We start from the raw sequence: 21,467 nt of genomic DNA, 5'->3' as shown, positions 1-21,467 counted from the left end.
CTTTGTTTCTTGACTGCAGAACTGCTCAGAAGCCCTGATCAATTCAGTATAAAAGGTAACTCTTCTTTTGGGTTCTGCTTTGGATTCTGCAGTATTACAGGTTGGACAAACAGCATCAGGGATGTGGGCTGACTTCCAGCTAGAAACCTCAGTCAGGATAGAAGGAAAACCAGTGTATTGAAAAAACACACGGAAAAAAACCCACTGTCCACAAGACTGAATACAGGCATAAAGTCATGTATTTTTTCCACTGTATATGCAGTGTTTATGGGTTTTTTTATTAGTTCTACTAGTATCGGGTTGCTGATGACGGATGGCCACGGGGCTGCCCCACGCCGGGCGAGGTCTCCCTGCCAGCTCCCACCACCGGGAGACGCCGCATTTCCACGCTACCGATGGAGGAGGATGAGGATGAGCCTTACTCCCGCTCCAAATCCAAAGGGCACTTGCTACGAGGAGAGCAGAGTTTCCCATGTCACAGCCCACGCTGTGAGGTCCATGGGGCTCCCAGAGATCCACGGACCTGAGAAATCCACGGGGCTCCGAAGGACCCACGGACCTGAGAAAACCACGGGGCTCCAAGGGATCCATGGACCCGAGGGATCCATGGATCCAATGGACCCAGGGGGCTCCTAGGAGCCCATGGGGATCCGACGGATCCATGGACCCGAGGGACCCACAGGGTTCCACGGGTTCCATGGACACGAGGGATCCATGGGCCCAATGAACCCAAGAGGCTCTGACGGATGATTGGACCCAAGGGGTCCAAAGGTCTGTGAACGACCAATGGACCCGAGGGATCCACGGGGTTCCAAGGGATCCATGGACTGAATGCATTCATAGATCCGACGGACCCAAGGGGTTCTGGCTGAACCACGGAGCTCTGAGGGATCCATGAACCCGAGGAATCCACGGACCCAACAGATCCAAGGAGCTCCGAGGGACCCACGGGGTTCTGAGGGATCCACGGACTCGAGGGCTCCACGGGGCTCCAAAAGATCCACGGGCGCGAGGGATCCGCGGATCCAATGGACCCAAAGGGCTCCATGGGACCCACGGGGTTCCGAGGAACCCACGCAGTCGAGGGATCCACAGTCATCCAAGTGATCCATTGACCAGAGGGATCCATAGATCAAACGGACACAAGAGGCTCCAAGGAATCCCAGGGGCACCGAGGGATCCACGGGGCTCTGAGAGATCCACGGGCTCGAGGGATCCACAGGGTTGTCCCCGGACCCGAGTGGCTCCGAGGAATTCGGGGTCCCGAGGGATCCGCGGGCGAACCCAGAGTCGAGCGCGGCTGCCGGCACCCGGAGGCCACGCCCCCAAGAAGCCCCGCCCCCACCCAGCCCCGCCCCGCGGGGCGGACACGCGGCACTGCCAGGAGGCCACGCCCCCACGAACCACGGCAAATAGGGTTGGGAGCGCCAGGCCACTCCCCCTTATCTATCCCCGCCCCATAAAGCCACGCCCCCTTCACGCTCAGCCAACCAGCGGCCGCATCGGGGAAGCCCCGGCCCCATAAAGCCCCGCCCCTCCCGACCCCTGAGGGCAGGCTCCGCCCCCAGCCCCGCCACGTCTCTCTCGGGCGCCGCTCCCGCTGCAGCTCCCGGTGCCGCCCCGCTCCGCCCCGCCGGGCCATGGCGTTCACGCTCTACTCTCTGCTGCAGGCCTCGCTTCTCATCGTCAATGCCGTGGCCGTGCTCCACGAGGAGCGCTTCCTCCGCCACGGTGAGCTGGGGGGGCCGCCCGGCCTGGGCGGGGGGGTTGGACGCAGTGGCCGCGGCCCCCGCCGCCGCTCCCTGCCCGTGGTAGCAGCAGCGCGCAGGGGAAGGGTTTGGGGATTCGGGGTGGGTTTGAGCTCTGGGGATGAGTTCCCAGCGGCTTCCGTCGTACCTTTGTCTCTCTCTCTCTCTCTCTCTCTCTCTCTCTCTCTCTCTCTCTCTCTCTCTCTCTCTCTCTCTCTTTTTTAAAATTGCCCTTTTTTCCTGTCCATTTTTAACTGTTTCACGTCCCGTCGTGCCGCGCCTTGGAGTGTTTGGTATCGTGCAAAGGTTTTTTTTTTTCCCTTGTCGAGCATGGTTCTTGGCGAGATGGCGCCTCTCGTTTCATGGGATTCCAATGGATTCCCCATTCCTTGCCGTTCAAAAGAAGCCAAAGCCCTGCAAAATTGAGAAAATTTACCGACAAAGGTCTGCAGAGCCGTAGGGGGGGGGGAAATTGGCTAGTGATCCACGGTTTCCCAGTTCACGGGTGTGGAGAATCCTGATTTCTCCACGTCAGGATGAGCCAGGATTTTTTGGCAGGAGTGCAGAAGGGCATCCCTTCCTCCCGCTTCACGACTGGATTTGCTTCAGGGGATCTATTCAGTTTGGGTTTGGGATTTTCTTTTGCACTCCTGACGAGCAGTTGGAATGAAGAAAGGAAGGTGTGGGGGTCTGGTGGGATGGGTGAAGCCACTTTCAGCCTCGTGAGACTTGCAGCTATAACTCGTCCCAGTGGGAAGCAGCAGCTGGCAATGAACCCACCTAATTATGAGGAAGAGGACTCGCCACCACCCTCAGTTTGGTGCCAGGGAGACGAGAAGGGGAGAACAAAAATCACTCAAAAGTGATCTCTGGAGAAAGAAGGGCACAGCTTGGGCAGTGGAGCTTGGGATATTGAGAACTGCTCCTTGCTTTGCTCCTCCCCAAAATGGTAAGGGCTGTGACCAGCAGGTCTTAGAAATCCCTGGACACATCCCACGTTCCATCATGCTGTGTCTGGGCATTGCAAAACTTCAGGACTTCTGTTACGCTCAGAAAAGTTCCCAACTTCTTTTCCTCAAAAGTTCAATTTTTTTTTTTTTTTTTACAGCAGTTGCAAAAATCATCACCCTGATTTTGGAATTTGTGCTGGCCGTTTTTCTCTCGTGTAGCCCCTTTCTCAGTGCTGAAGCATCGGCACTTCACACCCAGCAATTACTTGTTGTTTTATTTTCAGGACTATGAACAGGTTGCAGTTGGTTTATTTTGACATCTGTTGTATTTTTTAAGCCCTGATGAACTCTGGGCACGCAGGGAACAGTGGTGTATTAAAAAGTTGAGGGTTTTCTTTACAGAAACATGGATTTATCATCGTTTAACATCTTTCAGCCTACTGTATTAAAGTATGCTTGTGAAATAAAGCTAATTGGGCTGTCTGTGTTAGTATAAACGACACTGAGGATAGATTGCTTGTTAAAATGGCAGCATTTGTGTGGTTTTGGGGTTTTTTTCCCTAACGTGTGTCTGTTTTTATGTGACCCAGTTGGCTGGGGAAGCGATCAAGGGATTGGAGGATTTGGAGAGGAACCAGGAATTAAAGCACAGCTGACAAACCTCATTCGATCAATACGAACTGTTATGAGAGGTAAGGGCACAATATTTTCTATTAGTATTATCATCATCATTATTATTATTACTACAATCTGAAATGTCTTGTTTTTGCACTAATCTGTACTTCCTCTGGGGCTGGCCTCTCTGAAAGAGGGTTCAGGCCTCACCTAAAGTGCCCTAATTCTGGTAAAAGTGCAAAAACATTCCCTGGCTCTGGCTAGCGTTTCTCCTGCTGAGCTTCTGCCTTCCCTTTGGAGTTCAGCAGCTGGGAGAAAGCTTGGTGATCAGCCAGAATGTGCAATTAGTGTCAATCACCTTGTCTAAATCCAACTTTATGGGAAGTACCTGTGAGGGAAATGTAATTCTGAGGTTTCTGAAAGGCAAGCCAGGCTTATGTGCCCCAGAAGATGGGGAGAAAAAATTGTCAGTTACTGATAGTTCTTCATTATGAAGGACAGAAAAAATGCATTTTGTAGATGATGATAGAGGGGTAGTAACAAACTTTGATCTGTCTTGCCTACCACTGAGTAAAACCCAAAAAATTTATTCTAAAGCACAGTAAAACCAAGGATAGAAACTGAGTTTTAGGTGGTTTACTTCCATTTGGATAAAGAGTTGTGTTAAAGTTAGAACTAAAGGCTGTGGGTTAAAGTTAAAACGGGCTGTGGAAAAATATTTCTGCTGTTTCTTTCTGTTATGTCTAATATCCTAGGATGTGAGCCTGGCTCCTTCCATTGGTCCCAACTTTACATAGGAAAATGAAGTGTGTTTCTAAAATTTCGACCGGTACTGCTGCTTCTCCCAAGGTTATTTGAAGCACTATCATTTTGTGATGTGGAAAGGAAAATTTTCACTATTAATTTGTCTTTTCTTTCCCTTCTGCAGTGCCATTAATAGCCCTGAACTCCATCACAATCGTTCTCCTCCTGTTGTTTGGCTGAAGACACCCGGTAGAAATCCTTTGGACATCCAAAGAAACCAGTTATTGACCACCACTGCTCTGATTTCCCTGGGATCCAGCACGGTTTAGCTGTCAATCTGACATTCAACTTAAAATAAAAAAAAGACACTGTTTCTATTTATCCCACTTCCTAATGTTCCCTTGCAGTTTCATTAAGCAGGATCACGGGATCAATGCAACAACAGTGCAAACACATTGGACTGTGACCAGTTCTGTTGCTGCCTGTTCATAGTGTTGATTAATTATTAGAATAAATGTCATAGGATGTTGCATTGACTGGCAATGGGATGCAGCTCTTAAATGCCTCGTTACTCAGGGATGAATTTCCTTCAGTACGCTCTGAAATTTGTTTTTAAAATGAGGAAAACAATGTGCTTGTTTTCATTTCAGTTACTGCCATGGAGCTGTTTAAGAGAACATGCGTTAGGCGCTGAAAATGTGTTGTAAAGAATACTTGTTATAAAGGATTGAAGTCCAGCTGTGATATGGAGGGAGATAACCTGAATCAGGACTTTACCCAGCTGGTTTTAACATTGAAAGCTGAGTTTTCCTGCTTTGACTGGGGATTTTGTCTTCAAATCAGTATTTCGTACTGATGGTGAAGTCAGTTGCAAATGGGTGCAACTGCAGTGCAAAATTTAAAAAATTAAAAAGTAAGAAAAAAAGAGCTGTACCTAAAGCTGGGCAACTCTGTGTTAACTTTGGGGATATTAGTAATTAGGATTTGTTACTCTTCTGACAAGGATTGTTATTATACTTTTTAAAATATGTATTAAACTTCTGCGTGGTGATTACTGTGGTCGAAGTGGGGAACCATTTGTATTCTGAGCTTTCTGGGAAACAGGGGAGATGAATACCCTGCGCTTTTCAAATGCATTTCTTTGTGAAAAACCCGCGAATTTGCAGCCTCTTCTGTTACTGTTTCTTACCCCTGCCCTCCATCATAATTTTTTAAATTAACTGCTCTGAAAGTGCAACTCTCTATGTGTGACTTGGAAGTTCTGTCACAGAGAATGCTCCTAATTGCTCTCCTACCAGTCTTATCTCAATTAAGACTGAATTGGAAAAGGTGATTCTCATGTGTCTTTTTAGAGAAGTTAGAATTCTTTGTTCCTCTGCTTAAAGTGTTTTACTTTAATTTTAAAGAGGGGAGGTCAAGGGAAACCTGGCAGTTTCATTATTTTAAAGCAGTTTAGTTGATCATCTCCCAACTTCTTGAGGAATAAAGCATATGCTGAAGAATCTGTAAAACATGCACATGCATTTAATTATCTTCAGTCACAGGGGTTTTTTTTTGTTTTTTTTTTTTTTGCAGAGTAAAAAAGGAGAGAGTTACGTGTTTCTTCTTTTCTTAGTGATTTTTATAAAAAAATCCTGAATTTCCAAGTTAAGCAGTCTTCTAACTCTCTCTGTGTGTACGATGGGGATACATCATCAAAACTCTGCTTCATCCTGTTCCAGATACCAGAGTTACTGCTCTTATGAAATGCATAATTTTTCCCTCATCCCTGTGGCACTTGGCACTATCACCACTGCTGCAGAGCTGTATTTTGGTTTATGTAGCAAACCCAATGAGACGTGGGAGAGGGCAAAGCAGGATCTTTGAATTTTAAAATGTGTGGATCTGTTAGAAGTAATTTCTTTATGATCTCTGTGCCAGAAGGCGACGAGGGTACAGCCTGGCACAGTTGCTTTCACAGATCTGTCTTTCGTGGAAACGAGGCAATGCCTGTGTGGAACATTTTGTATTCCTACTAAATTTTTTTCAGGAAGAAAAGCAGCGGTCAATGTTTCCGTGGCTGTGGCACTGGGAGTGAGTGCTGAAGGATTGTGAGGCATGGCGTGTCTGTAACTCCACTTCCTCATCCGTTGTCTGTCAGAACTTAATTCCTTCTTACTGAAATAAAAGCCAGTACTAAAGATTGCAAGCAGCAGCTTTAAAATAAAACGGGTGAAAAGTGTTTTGGTTTTTTTTTTTTTTTTGTTTTTTTTTTTTTTTCCTCCTTGCTGTGCTTCCAGAGGGGCTGCAGGCACACGTGCAGGGAGAAGGAGCAGTGGGAAAACTGGGGCGAGTTTCACCTGACAGGTGAAAAATAGGGATTCAAAGTGAGGCAGCAGCTGAGGATCGAACAGGGAGAGGGCGAGGGGAGTGCAGGGACAGCTGGGGAATAACCACGCTGCTGCTGTCCCCTCCTGTGGCTTCCAGCAGTTCTGGAACAGCTCTGCGGCCGAAACTGCAAAAAAAAAAAAACAAACCAAGGAATAATCAAAATAATGGGAAAAAAAGGCAAAATAAAGTTATTATGTATATATACACACACACCCCCCTTACTAATAGTTTATAAAAGTATATATAAAATTCATACATTTATAGATTAAAATTTGTATTACAAAAATATATATAAACACATACAAATGTAGAATTATAGGTATAAATATATATATGGCTATAATAAGCAGATTAGTCGCTATAGACATATTACAGATGCAATTTAGAACATTTAACTTTAGATATAGATGGGAATAATTTGTTTCCAATATCTAATATATATATTTATATATAAATATACACTAGTTATTATGGACGTAATATATCCATATATGGATATGATAACGTATTTTGTATCTAACGCTTATATATATGTCTAAATATGTATATATCGATATATGGATACATTATGATATATAGTATCCATACAGGGCGTAATATGCCCATAATATACAGATTATTGATACATTATTGATAAATGGTTTATGGATATCCATAATGTACGGCCACGGATATAAACATGTCCATCTAGGATATAAGGGACATAATTTACATGATTTATGATCATATCTACATAGGGTGCTATTATAAACTGTAGGCATACGACAAAGAGGCTGTAAAAGGTACAATAATAGGGATATACTGGGTATAACCGTTGTAATTTATACAATTTATAACCCGTCCATGTCACGATCCGCCCTTCCCCTCACGGCCCTGCGGGCTGCCCTCCGCGCTGCCTGTCGAGACTGCCGGACGCCGGTCGGCGACAAGCCCGCTGAGGGCTGAGGTGGGAATATATTTATGATAATAAGCACTACATTATCTTTTTGTTTTAATTTTATTTTATATTTTATTTATTTATTTATTAATTATTTTCCGCGCTGGCGGGGGGGCAGGCCCGGCGCGGGGCTGGGCGGGCGCGACTCCCACAGGACCCCGCGGGCGGAGCGCACAGCGCGGCGCAGGCGGCGGCGGGAGCAGGTAAGTGCCGGAGCCGCGCCTGGCTCTTCCCCCCTCTCCTCGGCGTGGGCGCGCCCGCCGCCTTCGGCTGTGAACGGGTGGCCGGAACCATTCATGTCAGGGATAGGGGAGCTCGCCGCAGTGAGGCCTCCCCCGGTAGGGAATGGGCCAGCCCGTGTGCCCGTTGTGAGCTGGCGGGAAGGGGCGGTACCATACGCGCGATACGGGGGGTTTGTGGGACGGGAGGGCTATGCCATCAGCATCTTTCCATCGATGGAAATCTATAACCATATATATTTTTATATAATATACCCCTCTTTCCCTCAGATCGTGTCTTGTTGTGTTTCTTGTGTCCTTGTCCCAGAGACCGGAGTTGGGGGTGGTCCCTTTGTCCTGACAAGGTGAGTTTTGGCATGGAGGTGATTATGAAAACTGAGGTGATTATGAAAACTGATTATGAAACTTCTGGAGGACTTCCTGGCCAGTCCATGATCTTTTTACTTAAAATTAGGCTGTGGTGGAAACTGGCTCTGCAGATAATTTTCATATTCCCCAGATCAATATACTGTGAACAGGAGAACTGATGGAAATGCAAGGTAAAAATAAAATAACAGTAAGAGTAGTAGTAGTAATAATAATAATAACAGTAGTAATTTCAGTTGAAATTCATGAAGCTCCTCTAGGAGTTTTGTTTTCAGCTGTCTGCCACTAACATATAACTTTGGCTCTCATATCAACACACATACAGTAAAACAAACATTTTTATTTATTTTCTTACTGCAGAGAACCAGCAGGAATAATGGCATTGGAATATCAAAGTTTCCTGTTGTGCCTGTGTGTTGTACCTGAGACACCAGGCTCACATTTCACCCTTTTCAAAACTGTCTGCAAAGATAAAACTGACAGAAGTTTATTAGGGCATGTTCCAGTCATGGTGCTGACTACACTGTGAGCTTTTTTTAAAGTACAGACCTGCTACATGCTGTTTGTAACCAAACCAGCTGAACACAAAATTGGGGTTTCTTGTGGGGTTGGCAGATCCCAGACTGGTTTGGGTAGAAGGGACCTCAAAGCTCATCCAGATCTACTCCCCTGCCATGGGCAGGGACACCTTCCACTATCCCAGACTGCTCCAACCCCAGTGTCCAACCTGTCTTTGGACACTGCCAGGGATCCAGGGACAGCCACAGCTGCTCTGGGCACCCTGTGCCAGGGCCTGCCCACCCTCCCAGCCAGCAATTCCCAATTCCCAATATCCCATCCATCCCTGCCCTCTGGCAGTGGAAGCCATTGCCTGTGTCCTGTCCGTCCATCCTTTGGAAATTGTCTCTCTCTGCCTTTCCTGTCAGCTCCCTCAGGTACTGGAAAACCAAAATCATATCACGCCAAAGCTTCTCTTCTGTAATCCCAGCTCTCTCAGCCTTTTGAGATGGTTGTTGTCTAACAAACAGGAGAAAATCTTGCTGTTTTGGAGCTGTATTGGGCATTTTTCTGAGAAACAGCTCCTCAGACTTGTTCATGGAATGCTTGCAGCACACATGAGGGGAAGTGTTTGTTTCTGGAGACAGATCTTTAGCCAGGTGACTCAAACATCACCTCTCTGTTCCTTCCCTGGTGCCTTTACTCTTCCAATGCTGTCTTTTATTTTGGGCTGAATCTGTGGAACCAGGAAAACTGCCTGCCTGTGCCTTTTGCAAGAGCATGGAATGACCCTTCAAGGTGCTGGATATGCATGGGCCCCAAGAGCTTGCAGCCTAAAAAGTCTGTAGAGTCCTGACTCTCACGGCCAAGCAGCCTCAGAGTGGCTGTGGTGTGGGCTGCATCACCCTAGGTCGCTCTTACAAAAATTAAATCAACAATATCCACTTTGGCAGAGCATTCTGAGCTTTACAACCAGGGCACCGTATCATTATTTTCACTGTTGGTGTCAGTGGGACTTGCTGAAATATTCTTGCAGAGGTCTTGAGCCAGCAATCCCAGACCTAATGACCCTAATCCCAAGCACCCTCACACAGAGAACTTTATTTTATTCTGTTTTTGATGCACTTAAAGAACAAACAGCACCCCATTCCGACGGAGGTTTTGGGAAACAAAACACCACCCCATCACTTACGGGGGAGGGGGGGGGGGGGAGGCATTTTTTTAAATCCTGCCTTTTACTCCCCCCCCCCTCCAGTGCAGGGGGGTTGATTTCAGGTGGTGAGCGGTGCTGTGAGCAGTGAGGTGCCTGTGGAGCTGTCCCTGGGTGCTGTCCCTAGGTGTGCTCAGCAGCCTGAGGCTCCTGTGCCCCATCATCCAGGGTGTGATGTCAGCGAGGCGTGTGCTGAAGGCTGTGCTGGTGGATCTCAATGGCACCCTCCACGTCGAGGATTCGGCCGTGCCTGGTGCCCAGGAGGCTCTCAGAAGGCAAGTTTCACCTCTTTTTTAGGTTTCCTCTGGGGGGTGGTATTGGTACGAAGGGGTGGGTGAGTGGAGAAAACTCTGTGACAAAAAGAGGTTCGCTTTCTTGGTAGATTTTTGAAAGGTTTAATAAAAGGCAGTAAGAGACAAACAAGAAAGCAAAAGGTTATGTGGCCAGGAGCTTGGCCTTCAACCAAGAGCACACACTAACTCAGAAAATACTTCTTTAAACGCATCAGCATGTTGGGTATTCATAGACCTTCATGCATTATTCAAAATCATTCCTGGCCCCCCTCCTCCTGTAAATCAACTTTTTTCTTTTATTTCTCCTTATGGCTTGATCCTTTCAGTACTCCCTGATAAGGGAAGATCAATAAACTTCTTCCCTGGCGTTCTGGTGTCCAATAATCCAAGAATGTGAAGAATTTCCTGATTATCTTTTTTTACCATTCTCTGAGTTACTTACACAAACAAAATCTTTTGACATCACTGTGTTATAGTCCAAGAAAAATATATATATTTATCACACTACTATTTCTAAGTTTTGTTAATAGCAGAACTAAAAGAAACTATATTCATTCAGTAAAGTTTTCCAACCTTATACATATAGCATTCATTTGAATACTTGTGAAAAGCCAATAATATAATATGTACTTGTAACATGGCCATGTCCTTTACCCTGTATTAACAGCAGGAGAACTTGGCAGAGGATGGAGATCCTGGTGTCACCTGAACCCCTGCTGCTCTCCTTAGTGGCTCTTTCTGTGTTTTCTAAGCCTTTTCTAGACATAAACCCCCCAATATTCAAGGTGTCTCGACTGATTCACGTGTGAGACAGCCACAGCTGAAGTTGAGTTTGGGTGAATTACCCCAAAATCAGTTCAGCTGAGCTGTTTCTCGGGGCTTTGTTTAACTACAGGAACCTGATAGTCTGTCAGATCTTTTAGATCTGTGCTGAGATACAGCAGGAAAACAGAAAAGCTTGGTCTAGAGAGCAAGGCAACCTCTGAAGAGTTCTCATTTCATTCAGACAAGGCTTTTCTTATTTATTACTGCTTTTAAAGTTTATTTCTGCTAGGCAGACAACCTCAATTTTTTTCTGTTGTGGGAATTTCAACACATTAATAAACAGGACAGTCAAGTTAACTTTGTCTGGTGTTGAAAGGGTGTCTAAAGACACTGAGGCACAGCAAAATTATTTATTCCAACCAAATCAGCGGTGAAATAAGATACACAATCCCAGGAATGTTTGTGGTGTTTTCCTGGGGAAGACATCTTGCAATGGACAAGGAAAAATCCCAGAGTGATAGGTGATAATGTGAGGGAGGATGCTTTAAAGTTCTGGGGCACTAAATTAATCAGGATATAGGAGCAGAACAGAACTCTCTCCTGGAGTTGAATGGGCTGCTAAAGGTTTTATACAGCTGGGCTGTTGCTCAGAGGAAAGGTTCCCAGAGGGATTAGGAAGCTGCATTTCCCACAGGTATGCCATGGAAACGATTATGTCCTTAAGATGTAAAATTGCAAGGAAGTAAAAGCTGCTAAAACACTGGGTGCTCATTCACTGCCCTTTCACTCACTGCATCATGGTTCCTGCTGCAGGGACAACTTGTGCCAGGTGAGAGTCATTGTTCTTGAAAATCCATATTATATATATATGTGCTGCCACAGGTATGGAGAGCAGGTGTCAGAGAGATGCCAGGTCTCAGAGGTTTGAAAAAAATTATTATCCCACTCTGTTTTCTGCCAGTCCATATCCCTGTCCTTCCCAAAGAGAAGATGAAACTAATGGCATGCAACTTGGCTTAGGGAACAAACGGAGAGATTAGTAACCCTATTTTAGGGTTACTATGTTCATAGTTCCCTATTGAAGTCCAGAGGGAAAAATCATATTAATTTGTATTTTATTATCAACTAGGGGGCTTTTCTATCGGCTTTTACCTGTGAAGGATCAGTGTGAAACAAGAGATAAACAGGAGAAAGGAGGTGGCAGGTGCAAGTCTCCAACTTTGTTCTGATGTTCTCTGCACAGTCCTGGTGCCTGTGTTTGTTCCTATAGCAACAGAGAAAGTGATGGTGGGGGAATAATTAAAGGGAACGTTGTTGAAACTGTCACTTAAAATGATTTGATTGTTTGGTAGCATTTACTGCCAGCACAGGGCAATAACATGGTTTTATGTGATACTGGTGTTCCTCTGGAAAGGGGGAAATGGCTGCAGAAGCTGACATAAAACCACCACCAAGGTAACACAGGCTCCTGGAGCATCCTGAATGAGCCACAGCTGCTGGGAAATTCACCAAGCAGGGGAATTCAAGATATTAATTCAGCAACAAGCTTCTTTTGTTTGCTTATTTTGATTAAGAAGCGGGACTGAGATATTTATCGTGTAGTTTGAATAAAAAGGCTTTTCAGATTGGTTATCATAGATGTTCTGGCTGCTACTGTGAAGGGGGAGTTGGACTCACTGTTTTCCTCAGGAATTTTTATGTTAGATGAAGGGAGGATGACTTGTTTTGGTCTGGGAGGTGCAATTCTTGCTGTCTGGTCCACATCACAGAAGTTTTTTGCGCGGCACCAGTGTCGTGCATTGCCTTTCCATCCTCAGCCTTTAGACCTGTTGTTAGCCCCAGAGAGAAGCAGAGACGTGAGAACAGGAGGAGCCCTGTGTCCAGTTTGTCCCTCTGTCCCTCCCAGACTGCGCAGTGCCCCGGTGACCGTCCGGTTTGTGACCAACACCACCAAGGAGAGCAAGAGGGACCTGCTGGAGAGGCTGACGGGGCTGGGCTTCGACATTGCGGAGCACGAGATCTTCACCTCCCTGACAGCAGCCAGGAACCTCCTGGAGCAGCAGCAGGTGCGGCCCCTGCTCCTGGTGGATGATAAGGCCCTGCCTGATTTCACAGGTGAGGTGCTCAGGAAATGACTAATTAATGAACAGTTAATGATCACCTAAGGAAACCTTGGGCTCTCGATCATCTATAGACCACCAGCCGTGGTGGAGCCTGAAATGTGGGATTTTGCAGGGTCATAAAGGTCCTTTCTTCATGTTAAGTCAAACATCAAACAGCCTGAAGTTGTATTTTCTTGAGGAGCAGTGGAAATGGCAGCCAAAGACTTCAAGTAGTCAGGAATTCAGGTAAAACTCAGTACCTTCTATTCATTAAAATTTAAAGTAATAGTTACCACCAGGTCATTGGCACTTTATTGTACCTATAGCAGTGCTGAATTTTTTTTATAGCAAAGATGTATCAATTTGTGCAATACCTGACTTCCAACAGAGATTTTACTCATAAAGAGCTGAAAAACCAGTGTGTAGGCACACACAGCAGGCTGTTTCTCTGTTAACAGATTATTATTAAATGCAAAATCTCCAGGCAATTACTGCCTATCTAACATTGAACGTTTAGGTTTCAGCCCACATACTTGGATACCTTCATTGGTGACAGAAGATTCATTGCCCTGACTCCTCTAAATTGTCATCCCTAAAGACTTGGTTAAAATCTGCTTTGCTTTCAGATGCACCCATTTCTCTTCCTCAGCACTAAGGGGAGCAGAAAATGGTGTGTTCTCACTTGGAAATCAACAGTATTAAAGATACCCATGTTTTTAACATACTCAGAGTTGAAAACTGTATACTGTACACTCAAAATTTTTTATTTAAAGTCAAGGAACAGAAGTATGGGTTGCCCTGCCCTTGCCTTACAAACTGAAATATTTTGGCTGTATAATTTAAGCAGATTCTAATCTTGCCAGGATCTGTGAATTTCCTGTTAAATTTTGGTGCTGTAGTCTGGTCAGAAATCTTCAGAGAGGTCAGTGTTTCAGGAGAAAAGCCTCTGTGAGAGCAGTGAAACCTGGTAATCTATTCTACCTAACATCATACCCAGAAAAATGTGCCCCCAGCAATATTCTGTTTTTATGCTGCTGGGAAGACTTTCCTGGGGGAGAAACAGCAAAGGCAGCAGCTTTTTCACTGACAGCATTTCAATCAGCTCAGTCTCCCTGGTTTTGGGATCTTTCCATCAGTTTTTTAGGAGCTGATGCTAATTTTGTAAAAGATGGCACAGACAGAGGTATCATGGGGGCATGTTGGTACTTGGGTCTGGAGTGGGTTGTTTGGTTTGTTTTTCCTACAAGGGCTTTGGCTTACATTTCCTCAGTGCTGCTCTTGGAACATTCAAGTACAGTGGAGAGTGCTTTAAATTCCTGTTAATAGCTGCTATTGACCTGTTCCTGGCTAATCTCTCTATTAAAGTTGGTCACAGGTAGATGAAGTAATTATTTATTGGTTTAAGGACTCAGATGCTTTGTGGCACCTCTGAGTGCCATGATGTTTTGGAAACAAGGATGTTTTGCTGGCTGAGCCACCTGAGGGACATGCAACAGGAGACTTCAGCCAGCAGAGCCAGCCAGGAGTTCTGATTGTCATGGTAAAGGTGCAGAGGGTGTGTTTGAAGGTGAAACAAAATCCTCAGCGAGTGCAGGATGCAGCTGGTAGCATGCCATTAGTAAATCCCTCCTGCTGGTGCTGTTCTGCTTCCACTGCTGGTTCTGTACAGGGCTGGGAGTACAGTGGAGCTGTTCCCAAGGGCACTAATCCACGTGGAAAAAAGACCTTCCAGAAAAACGCAAATTAATCTAAGGTAACAACTTCTGGGCCAGCTTTATTGTCAGAATCAGACTGATGTGTGGAACAACAGTCAGTGGAGTTTCCTGTGACTAGAGGGGATAGAAAAACTGGATGGGATTAGCTTGAATTCCTGCTTTACTCTCTTACAAAGCACGTAAATATATGTAGGGAGGGATTCTTAGATGGCAAGTAGTCATTCAATTAAAAGAGGGATTTTTGTGTCCTGCTGCATTTCGATGGGAGTGGTGACAGAATCATCCCACAGTCTCCTGGAGGATGGATCAGTCAGGATAGACCAGCACCTCTTCCACAGATGATTTCTTCATCTATAAGAGACATAAAAGCAGTCTCTGTGATAGGACTATGTCAGAAAATGCTTGTTTTTGCCTTCAAGTGATTAAATGCACTTTGCTGACTGTGGGCTGCTAAGTGTGGATTAAATCCTGTCTGCTCAGTGCTGTTCTGATTTCCCAGGGATTGGCACGGATAACCCCAATGCAGTGGTGGTGGGACTGGCTCCTGAGCACTTTCACTACGAGATGATGAACAGAGCCTTTCGGTAAGGCAGCCCCTGGCAGGGGGTGGAGTGGGAACTGTCTTGTGCTGGGCTCTCTTCTCTTTCTGGGAAGAAAAGGGTGGTGGGAATATCACACATTATGCAGCGTGTGAGGGAGCCGCTAATTTTGGTGGATTTGGGTTCTTCACCAGGAACTTCAGGCAGTCCAGACCTCAGTTTTACAGTTTTCAGTCTAAGTAACCTGCAGAAGTCACAGCTGTCACTGAGGGGAAAAGTGAGAAAATTCATCAAAGGGAAATGCACAAAACCAGGGATGAGGGGAAGCATTCATAGAATTACTTGGGTTGGAAAAAGACCTCCAAGCCCACTGAGTCCAAGCTATGCCCAATCCACACCTTGTCACCAGCTCAGAGCACTCAGTGCCACATCCAGGCCTTCCCTGGACACCTCCAGGGATGGGGACTCCAAATGTCCCTGGGCAGCTCCAATGCCTGACCACCCTTTCAATGGGGAAATGCCTTCTCATGTCCAATCTGTACCTGCCCTGGCACAGCTTGAGGCTATTTCTTCTTCTCCAAGGGGTGGTTTTTTGGAGTAGGAGGCCAGTGCTCTCTTCATCTGCTGCCAGTTCTGTGTTACCTCAACAGATGTTGACCCAAACCAACCCTGTCTGCCTCATTAGTGCACCTTGCCAAAGTAATTGATTTTGGACTTTTACTTTGGGTCATGAGCAGACTCTTAATTTCACAACTGCATGAGTTCAACCCATTAAGTATCCGAGTGCTTATGTCATTTTATTGATTTGCATTTCTGTCCTGAATATATTAGTTGTTGAATAATATCCATTGTTTGCTTCAGGCTGAAGATTAGGATACTTAAAAAAAGCCAGGTTGGGCTCTGTCTGACCTGTAACACCTCACTGATTTGTTCTGGGTGTTTCCCCTAGTCCTCTGTAGGGGTTAAACTTTTTCTGCTGTCAGGTCTGTTAGGCCTGATGGAAACACTGACCAGTGGCAGGTTCTCTTCTTGTCGAGCCTTGCCCTATTCCTTCTTCTTTACTGCTCAGGTAATTAAGCCACTTGGGATTTGCATAGAAAATGGAATTGCATTGGGATTGCAGAACTCTGAGGTGTATCTGATTAAATTCAGGTATCTAAGTGTAGATTCCTGTGTCTGTGCTGGTGATCTGGCCTCTGGAGGGATAAGGGAGACACTTCAGGGCATTTTTTACCTAATAGTGCTTAAAATAGGACAGTTGAACTGTGCCCTAGGAGTGTCTTTTCCTCTGCACTGACTGTGAGGAGCCCAGGCTGACTAATTACATGGTAGGCAACTATTCCATTGACACCCAACATTAATTTTGGTAAATCTAACCCAACATGGGTCCCAAAACAAGATACACAGAGTCTGGCCATTCTCCAGGCACCACTTAAAATCACAGAGACTAAATTTCTCTTTCTGTGTAAGTGGGATTTTGATGCTATGTGTAAAAGAATTCTCTCAGGTGAGATCTCTCCTGCAAACTGCTCAAGGTAGTGGCTGTGGTGATGCTGTCAAATTAAATTTTTCTGTGTCCTAGAGGCATCCCCCCATCGTGAACAAGTCTGGCTGCTCACAGTAACACAACCCAGCTCCTCTTCTTGTTCAGCTTGCTTTGGAATGCATTGATTCAATAGGAGTGTTTTGTGATAATTAAGTGAAATGAAATATCATTTATGTCCTGCTAAGAGCTTCCAGGCTGCTTTGCAGACATCCTCCAAGGAGAATCCAGCTCACCTCAGCCAGCGTCTTACAACAGGGGCAGACCACTGCTTTGTTTTCTTGAAGGCTTTTGTTTTGTAAATCAGGGCTTAAGGGGAAAATTAATCCTCCTTTCTTCCCTGAGAGTAATAGCTAGTGTTTTACACTGTTGTGATAAAGGAATGACCTGCATTAGCTGGGGAGAGTGCAAAATCAGAGGGAAAAAGTTTGGCAGTCCAGATTCTGTCTGAAGGGCTCTTGTTGCACTGAAACATTGGGAGGGGAGGGCTACTATAATAATTGCTGTGTTTGGTGGACCAGGAGCATTCCTCTATGCTTCCCTTTGCTGCAGGACAAGGGGATGCAGTGTCTGCTGCAAGGAAGATCTGCAGGGCACATAACAGAAATGTGAGGATCAAAGATGAGGTGCATGGTCTGTGGAAGGCAGCCTGCTTGAACTCCCAGGGTTAATGGGGAAATTCAGAGGGATGTGAATGTGTCAAATGGTTTTGAGGTTTTGTTTTTTTTTAATGCAACTTGCTACTGTAACTCCTTCAATGCCAAAATATAAAGTTAAGGTCAAATGGTTCATCCTGTACCTGTAAGAAATTCTTCCCGGTGAGGGTGGTGAGACTCTGGCACAGGTTGCCCAGAGAAGCTGTGGCTGCACCTGGATCCCTGGAAGTGTCCAAGGCCAGGCTGGACAGGGCATGGAGTAACCTGGGATAGTGGAAGATAGTGGACAGTGCACATGGCAGAGGGTGGATCTGGATGAGCTTCAAGATCCCTTCCAACTCAGACCACCCTGGAATTGTGTGAAAGCCACTTGAAGCCTTCAGGTGTAAATATATACTTCCTTTAATACAACTTCTGTACTCTCTTCTTCATTGATTCATTCTCTAGGTTGATTTTGGAGGGGGCACCTCTCATAGCAATCCATAAAGCCAGGTATTTCAAGAAGAAGGATGGGCTGTGTCTGGGACCTGGACCTTTTGTGACGGGGCTGGAGTATGCGACGGACACCAAAGCCACCGTGGTGGGAAAGCCAGAGAAAACCTTTTTCCTGGAGGCTCTGCGGGGCACTGGCTGTGCCCCTGAGGAGGCTGTCATGATTGGAGATGTACGTGGGCAAAAACCCTTCCTCAAAGCTGCCCTCCGTGCAGTGCAGAGCATACAAAGGGGGGTTCCAAAGGATGGAACTGTCTTTTCCAGAGAGAAAACTGAGCTGGGGAAGGGGCTGGAGCCCCAGGAGAGGCTGAGGGAGCTGGGAAAGGGGCTGAGCCTGGAGAAAAGGAGGCTCAGGGGAGATCTTCTGGCTCTGCACAACTCCCTGACAGGAGGGGACAGGTGGGGAGGATTTGGGATCTTATCTCAGGGAACAGGGACAGGAGGAGAGGGAACGGCCTCAGGCTGGGCCAGGGGAGGTTTAGATTGGAAACTAGAGAAAAATTCTTCATGAAGTAGGATTTTGAGCACTGGCACAGCTTTCCAGGTCAGTGGTGGTGTTCCCATCCCTAGAGGGGTTTAAAAGCCTGTGGCTGTGGCACCTGGGGACATGGGTTAGTGGTGAGCTGGGCACTGCTGGGGGAATGGCTGGACTCAATACTCTTAGAGGGGCTTTCCAACCTAAACAATTCTATGGAAGTTCATGGGATTTAGTGCATAGTCTGTGGGGTTTTCTCTCTCACCTCAGCCACTGTTTGGTCAGGCAGAGAACACATACAAAACCACTCCTGTGCCAGTGTGACCGATAGGCAGCTGAAAGATCTGACTCTGTGTTGCTGCTTTTAAGTGATGTATAAAGCAGAAAAAGTTACGGAATTGTCTGTGCCCACTAACCCAGTGCTCTCCTGCTGTGTCCCAGGACTGCAGGGATGATGTTGGTGGTGCCCAGCAGGCAGGCATGCGTGGGATTTTGGTAAGGACAGGTAAGTACTGAATGGATCAGTCATTTCAGGAGACACTGGTACCTTCAGGGATCCCACCCTGTGCCCAGAAGTGAAGGTACTCTGAGCCCTGGGGCCAGCCCACCTTGCACATCCCTGCTGGGGTGGTGCAGAGGCAGAAGCAGCCTGTCAAGCAGAACATTGTGACAAGAGGGCTAGAGCACACCACGGACCCCCAGCTGATGGCGGGGTGACCAGAGTCATAGACGGAGACAGCTGCTCTTGTAGGTGTGAGTTTCTGCTCTGACTCAAAAGTCCAGAGCATTAATCACAGAACAGAAGGAACTGTTCCTGTCACACCTTAGATTGCCAAAATCAATCATAGCAATGTAACCTCTGATTGTATAGGAGCTCTGGTCACGTACCTCAATAATTACAGAGATCATTAAAAATGTAATTTCGCTTTGTATGGAACTAGAACCTGGAGGAATTGACAGGTGTTGTGTTGTTGATGGACCCGTGGGCTGGGTAAGGTCTCTTTGAGGTGGCAGCTGCTCATGCCACACAGGGTGATACGTTGAAAATGAAATTCAGTAATCCTGCTTTCTTCAGAAGAGTCTTCAGAGAGGCACTCTTCATCAGGAGCTGTAGTGATAGAACAGGGACTATTGGGTTCCAAACAAAAGACAGGAAATTTAGGTTAAGTGATTTTAGGAGGACATTCTTCCTTCAAGGGTGCTGAGGCCCTGGCACAGGGTGCCCAGAGCAGCTGTGGCTGTCCCTGGATCCCTGGGAGTGTCCAAGGACAGGCTGGACAGGGCTTGGCGCAACCTGGGATAGTGGAAGGTGCCCCTGCCCATGGGAGGGGGTGGGACTGGATGGGCTTTAAGGTCTGTTGGAGTGCAAACCATTCTGAGATTCTATGATTGTCATTGTTTTAAGAACCCACAGCATAGACATTTGCCAGTACAGCAGAGTGAACCAGTGCAATTAACACTGGTTTTGATCCAGAGCTGCCCCTCTGAATGAACGGGAATTAATTCAAAATTGACTCTCCAGTGGAATGAATCTCCAGTAAGGCTCAGTATTTGTTCAGGGATGGCTTGTGAGATGTTATTTGCCCAGATGGGCATCTTCCGTGTTGGTACTGCTATGACAAGGCTGTAATTTTAGGGTGGGGAGGAAGGGTACTTAGAGGAGTTTGGTAAAGGGATCTTTGTGTAAATCCTTTGCAGGTAAATACCGTCCAGCAGATGAAGACAAAATCAACCCAGCTCCCTACTTAACCTGTGAGAATTTCCCAGAGGCAGTGGAACATATCCTGAAGCAAATGCTGTGAGAGAAGCAACAGCTAGCTTGAAGAAACATCTGTTTTGCACCATCTCCTTCACTCTTGCTTCAAAAAATAAGGTCCCAAGATCAGTGCATGTGTTGCATCCATCAGAAGCCACCCTGGGCTGTGAAGGGCAGGGGATCCATGTGGGCCCAGCACAGTCGCACACACACAGGGGGAGTGTTTTCTTACTTTCACTTTTCAAAGAATACCTGATGAAAAGCCCTGTCTGGAAACTGTCACTTTCTTAGAATAATTTAAACTGAAAACATGCACTCAAGTAAGTAAAGCTCAAACACCAAAAGAGCCTCAGTGGGCCTATAGTGATTTCACTGACATCTGTGCTGTGCTCTAACCTGAAGGTAGAGATTATGCACATTCAGAAGTGAATGAAACTATCATCACTGCTTAATAACTACTGTGACTGTCTTTCATTAGAGCAGATCCTGTTATTTGCTTTTCAAATTTTACATAAAATTAAAAACTGTCAGCATTTTACAGATGTTTTAATTAGATGCTGTTATTAAAAAGAATGATATAAAAACAAAACTCTGGTATTAAATGCCTTAGAGACTGTGACTTTTTAAAATTAGGCTCCAGCAGGGTCCTATTAATGCTACAGTTGGAAAATTTCACTGTTGTCGGGGATTTTTTTGTTTCTTCTTAATGTTATGGAAAAAATCCTTCACAAGCCATAGGGACAGATTCCAGTTTTTACAGTTGGTTAGCAGAGCTGTAAAATGAAATTTAATTCTGTAGCGTGCAATGCTTTTCCTATGCACTACATCCCCCATTATGAACCAACTTTGTAATGATGGTAAATGGCTTTTCTGGTCCATTTGCAAACTGTAATAATCAAAGTCCTTTACAGTTGTTTTACAGTGCTCCTGTGTGTTAAATTATTAGATTGTAATTATGCATTACTGGAGTATTAACCTTATTGAAAATACAGTTTTGTGTTAATGAGCCATGCTTGTTCTTGTTAAACAAAACCACCGTGATAAATGAATTCCTCACATGTGACAGTGTCTCTCTGCAGCCTCCCTTGGTGGGTGGTTACCACATTCAGATTTAGTCTCTGTCAGGAACAGAACAGGTGGATTTTGCAGTAGAAACACAAGAATAAATCGCAGAATCATTTCGGCTGGAAAAGTTGTCTAAGATTATCGAGTCCAACCATTCCCAGCACTTCTCAGGCCACCACTGACTTCTGTCCCCAGATGCCACATCCACATGGCTTTTAAATCCCTCCAGGGATCGGGACTTAGCACTGCCCTGGGCAGCTGTGCCAGGGCTGGACAATCTTTCCCAGGAAGAAATAATTCCACATACCCAACCTGCACCTTCCATGGTGCAACTTGAGGTTGTTTCTTCTCTTCATGTCACTTTCTGCCTGTGAGAAAAGACCTCTGAG

At 45.8% G+C, this 21,467-nt stretch overlaps 2 protein-coding genes across 2 annotated transcripts; both read left to right on the top strand.

Moving 5' to 3' along the window:
* Positions 1–1,595: 1,595 nt before the first annotated feature.
* On the top strand, positions 1,596–6,546 carry IER3IP1 (immediate early response 3 interacting protein 1). The gene is made up of 3 exons (XM_062513296.1): positions 1,596–1,731; positions 3,289–3,390; positions 4,242–6,546. Exons 1-3 carry the CDS (start codon positions 1,641–1,643, stop codon positions 4,295–4,297), a joined length of 249 nt encoding a protein of 82 aa, XP_062369280.1. The 5' UTR covers positions 1,596–1,640; the 3' UTR covers positions 4,298–6,546.
* Positions 6,547–7,876: 1,330 nt separating this feature from the next.
* On the top strand, positions 7,877–20,934 carry HDHD2 (haloacid dehalogenase like hydrolase domain containing 2). Its single transcript, XM_062513295.1, has 7 exons — positions 7,877–7,947; positions 9,846–9,952; positions 12,642–12,850; positions 15,052–15,136; positions 17,738–17,954; positions 18,699–18,762; positions 19,956–20,934. Exons 2-7 carry the CDS (start codon positions 9,852–9,854, stop codon positions 20,057–20,059), a joined length of 780 nt encoding a protein of 259 aa, XP_062369279.1. The 5' UTR covers positions 7,877–7,947; positions 9,846–9,851; the 3' UTR covers positions 20,060–20,934.
* Positions 20,935–21,467: the final 533 nt, after the last annotated feature.

The sequence above is a fragment of the Cinclus cinclus genome, chromosome Z (genome assembly GCF_963662255.1).
Source record: "Cinclus cinclus chromosome Z, bCinCin1.1, whole genome shotgun sequence".
In the NCBI taxonomy this organism is placed as follows: Eukaryota; Metazoa; Chordata; class Aves; order Passeriformes; family Cinclidae; genus Cinclus; species Cinclus cinclus.
This window is presented reverse-complemented; position numbering and strand designations above follow the sequence as displayed.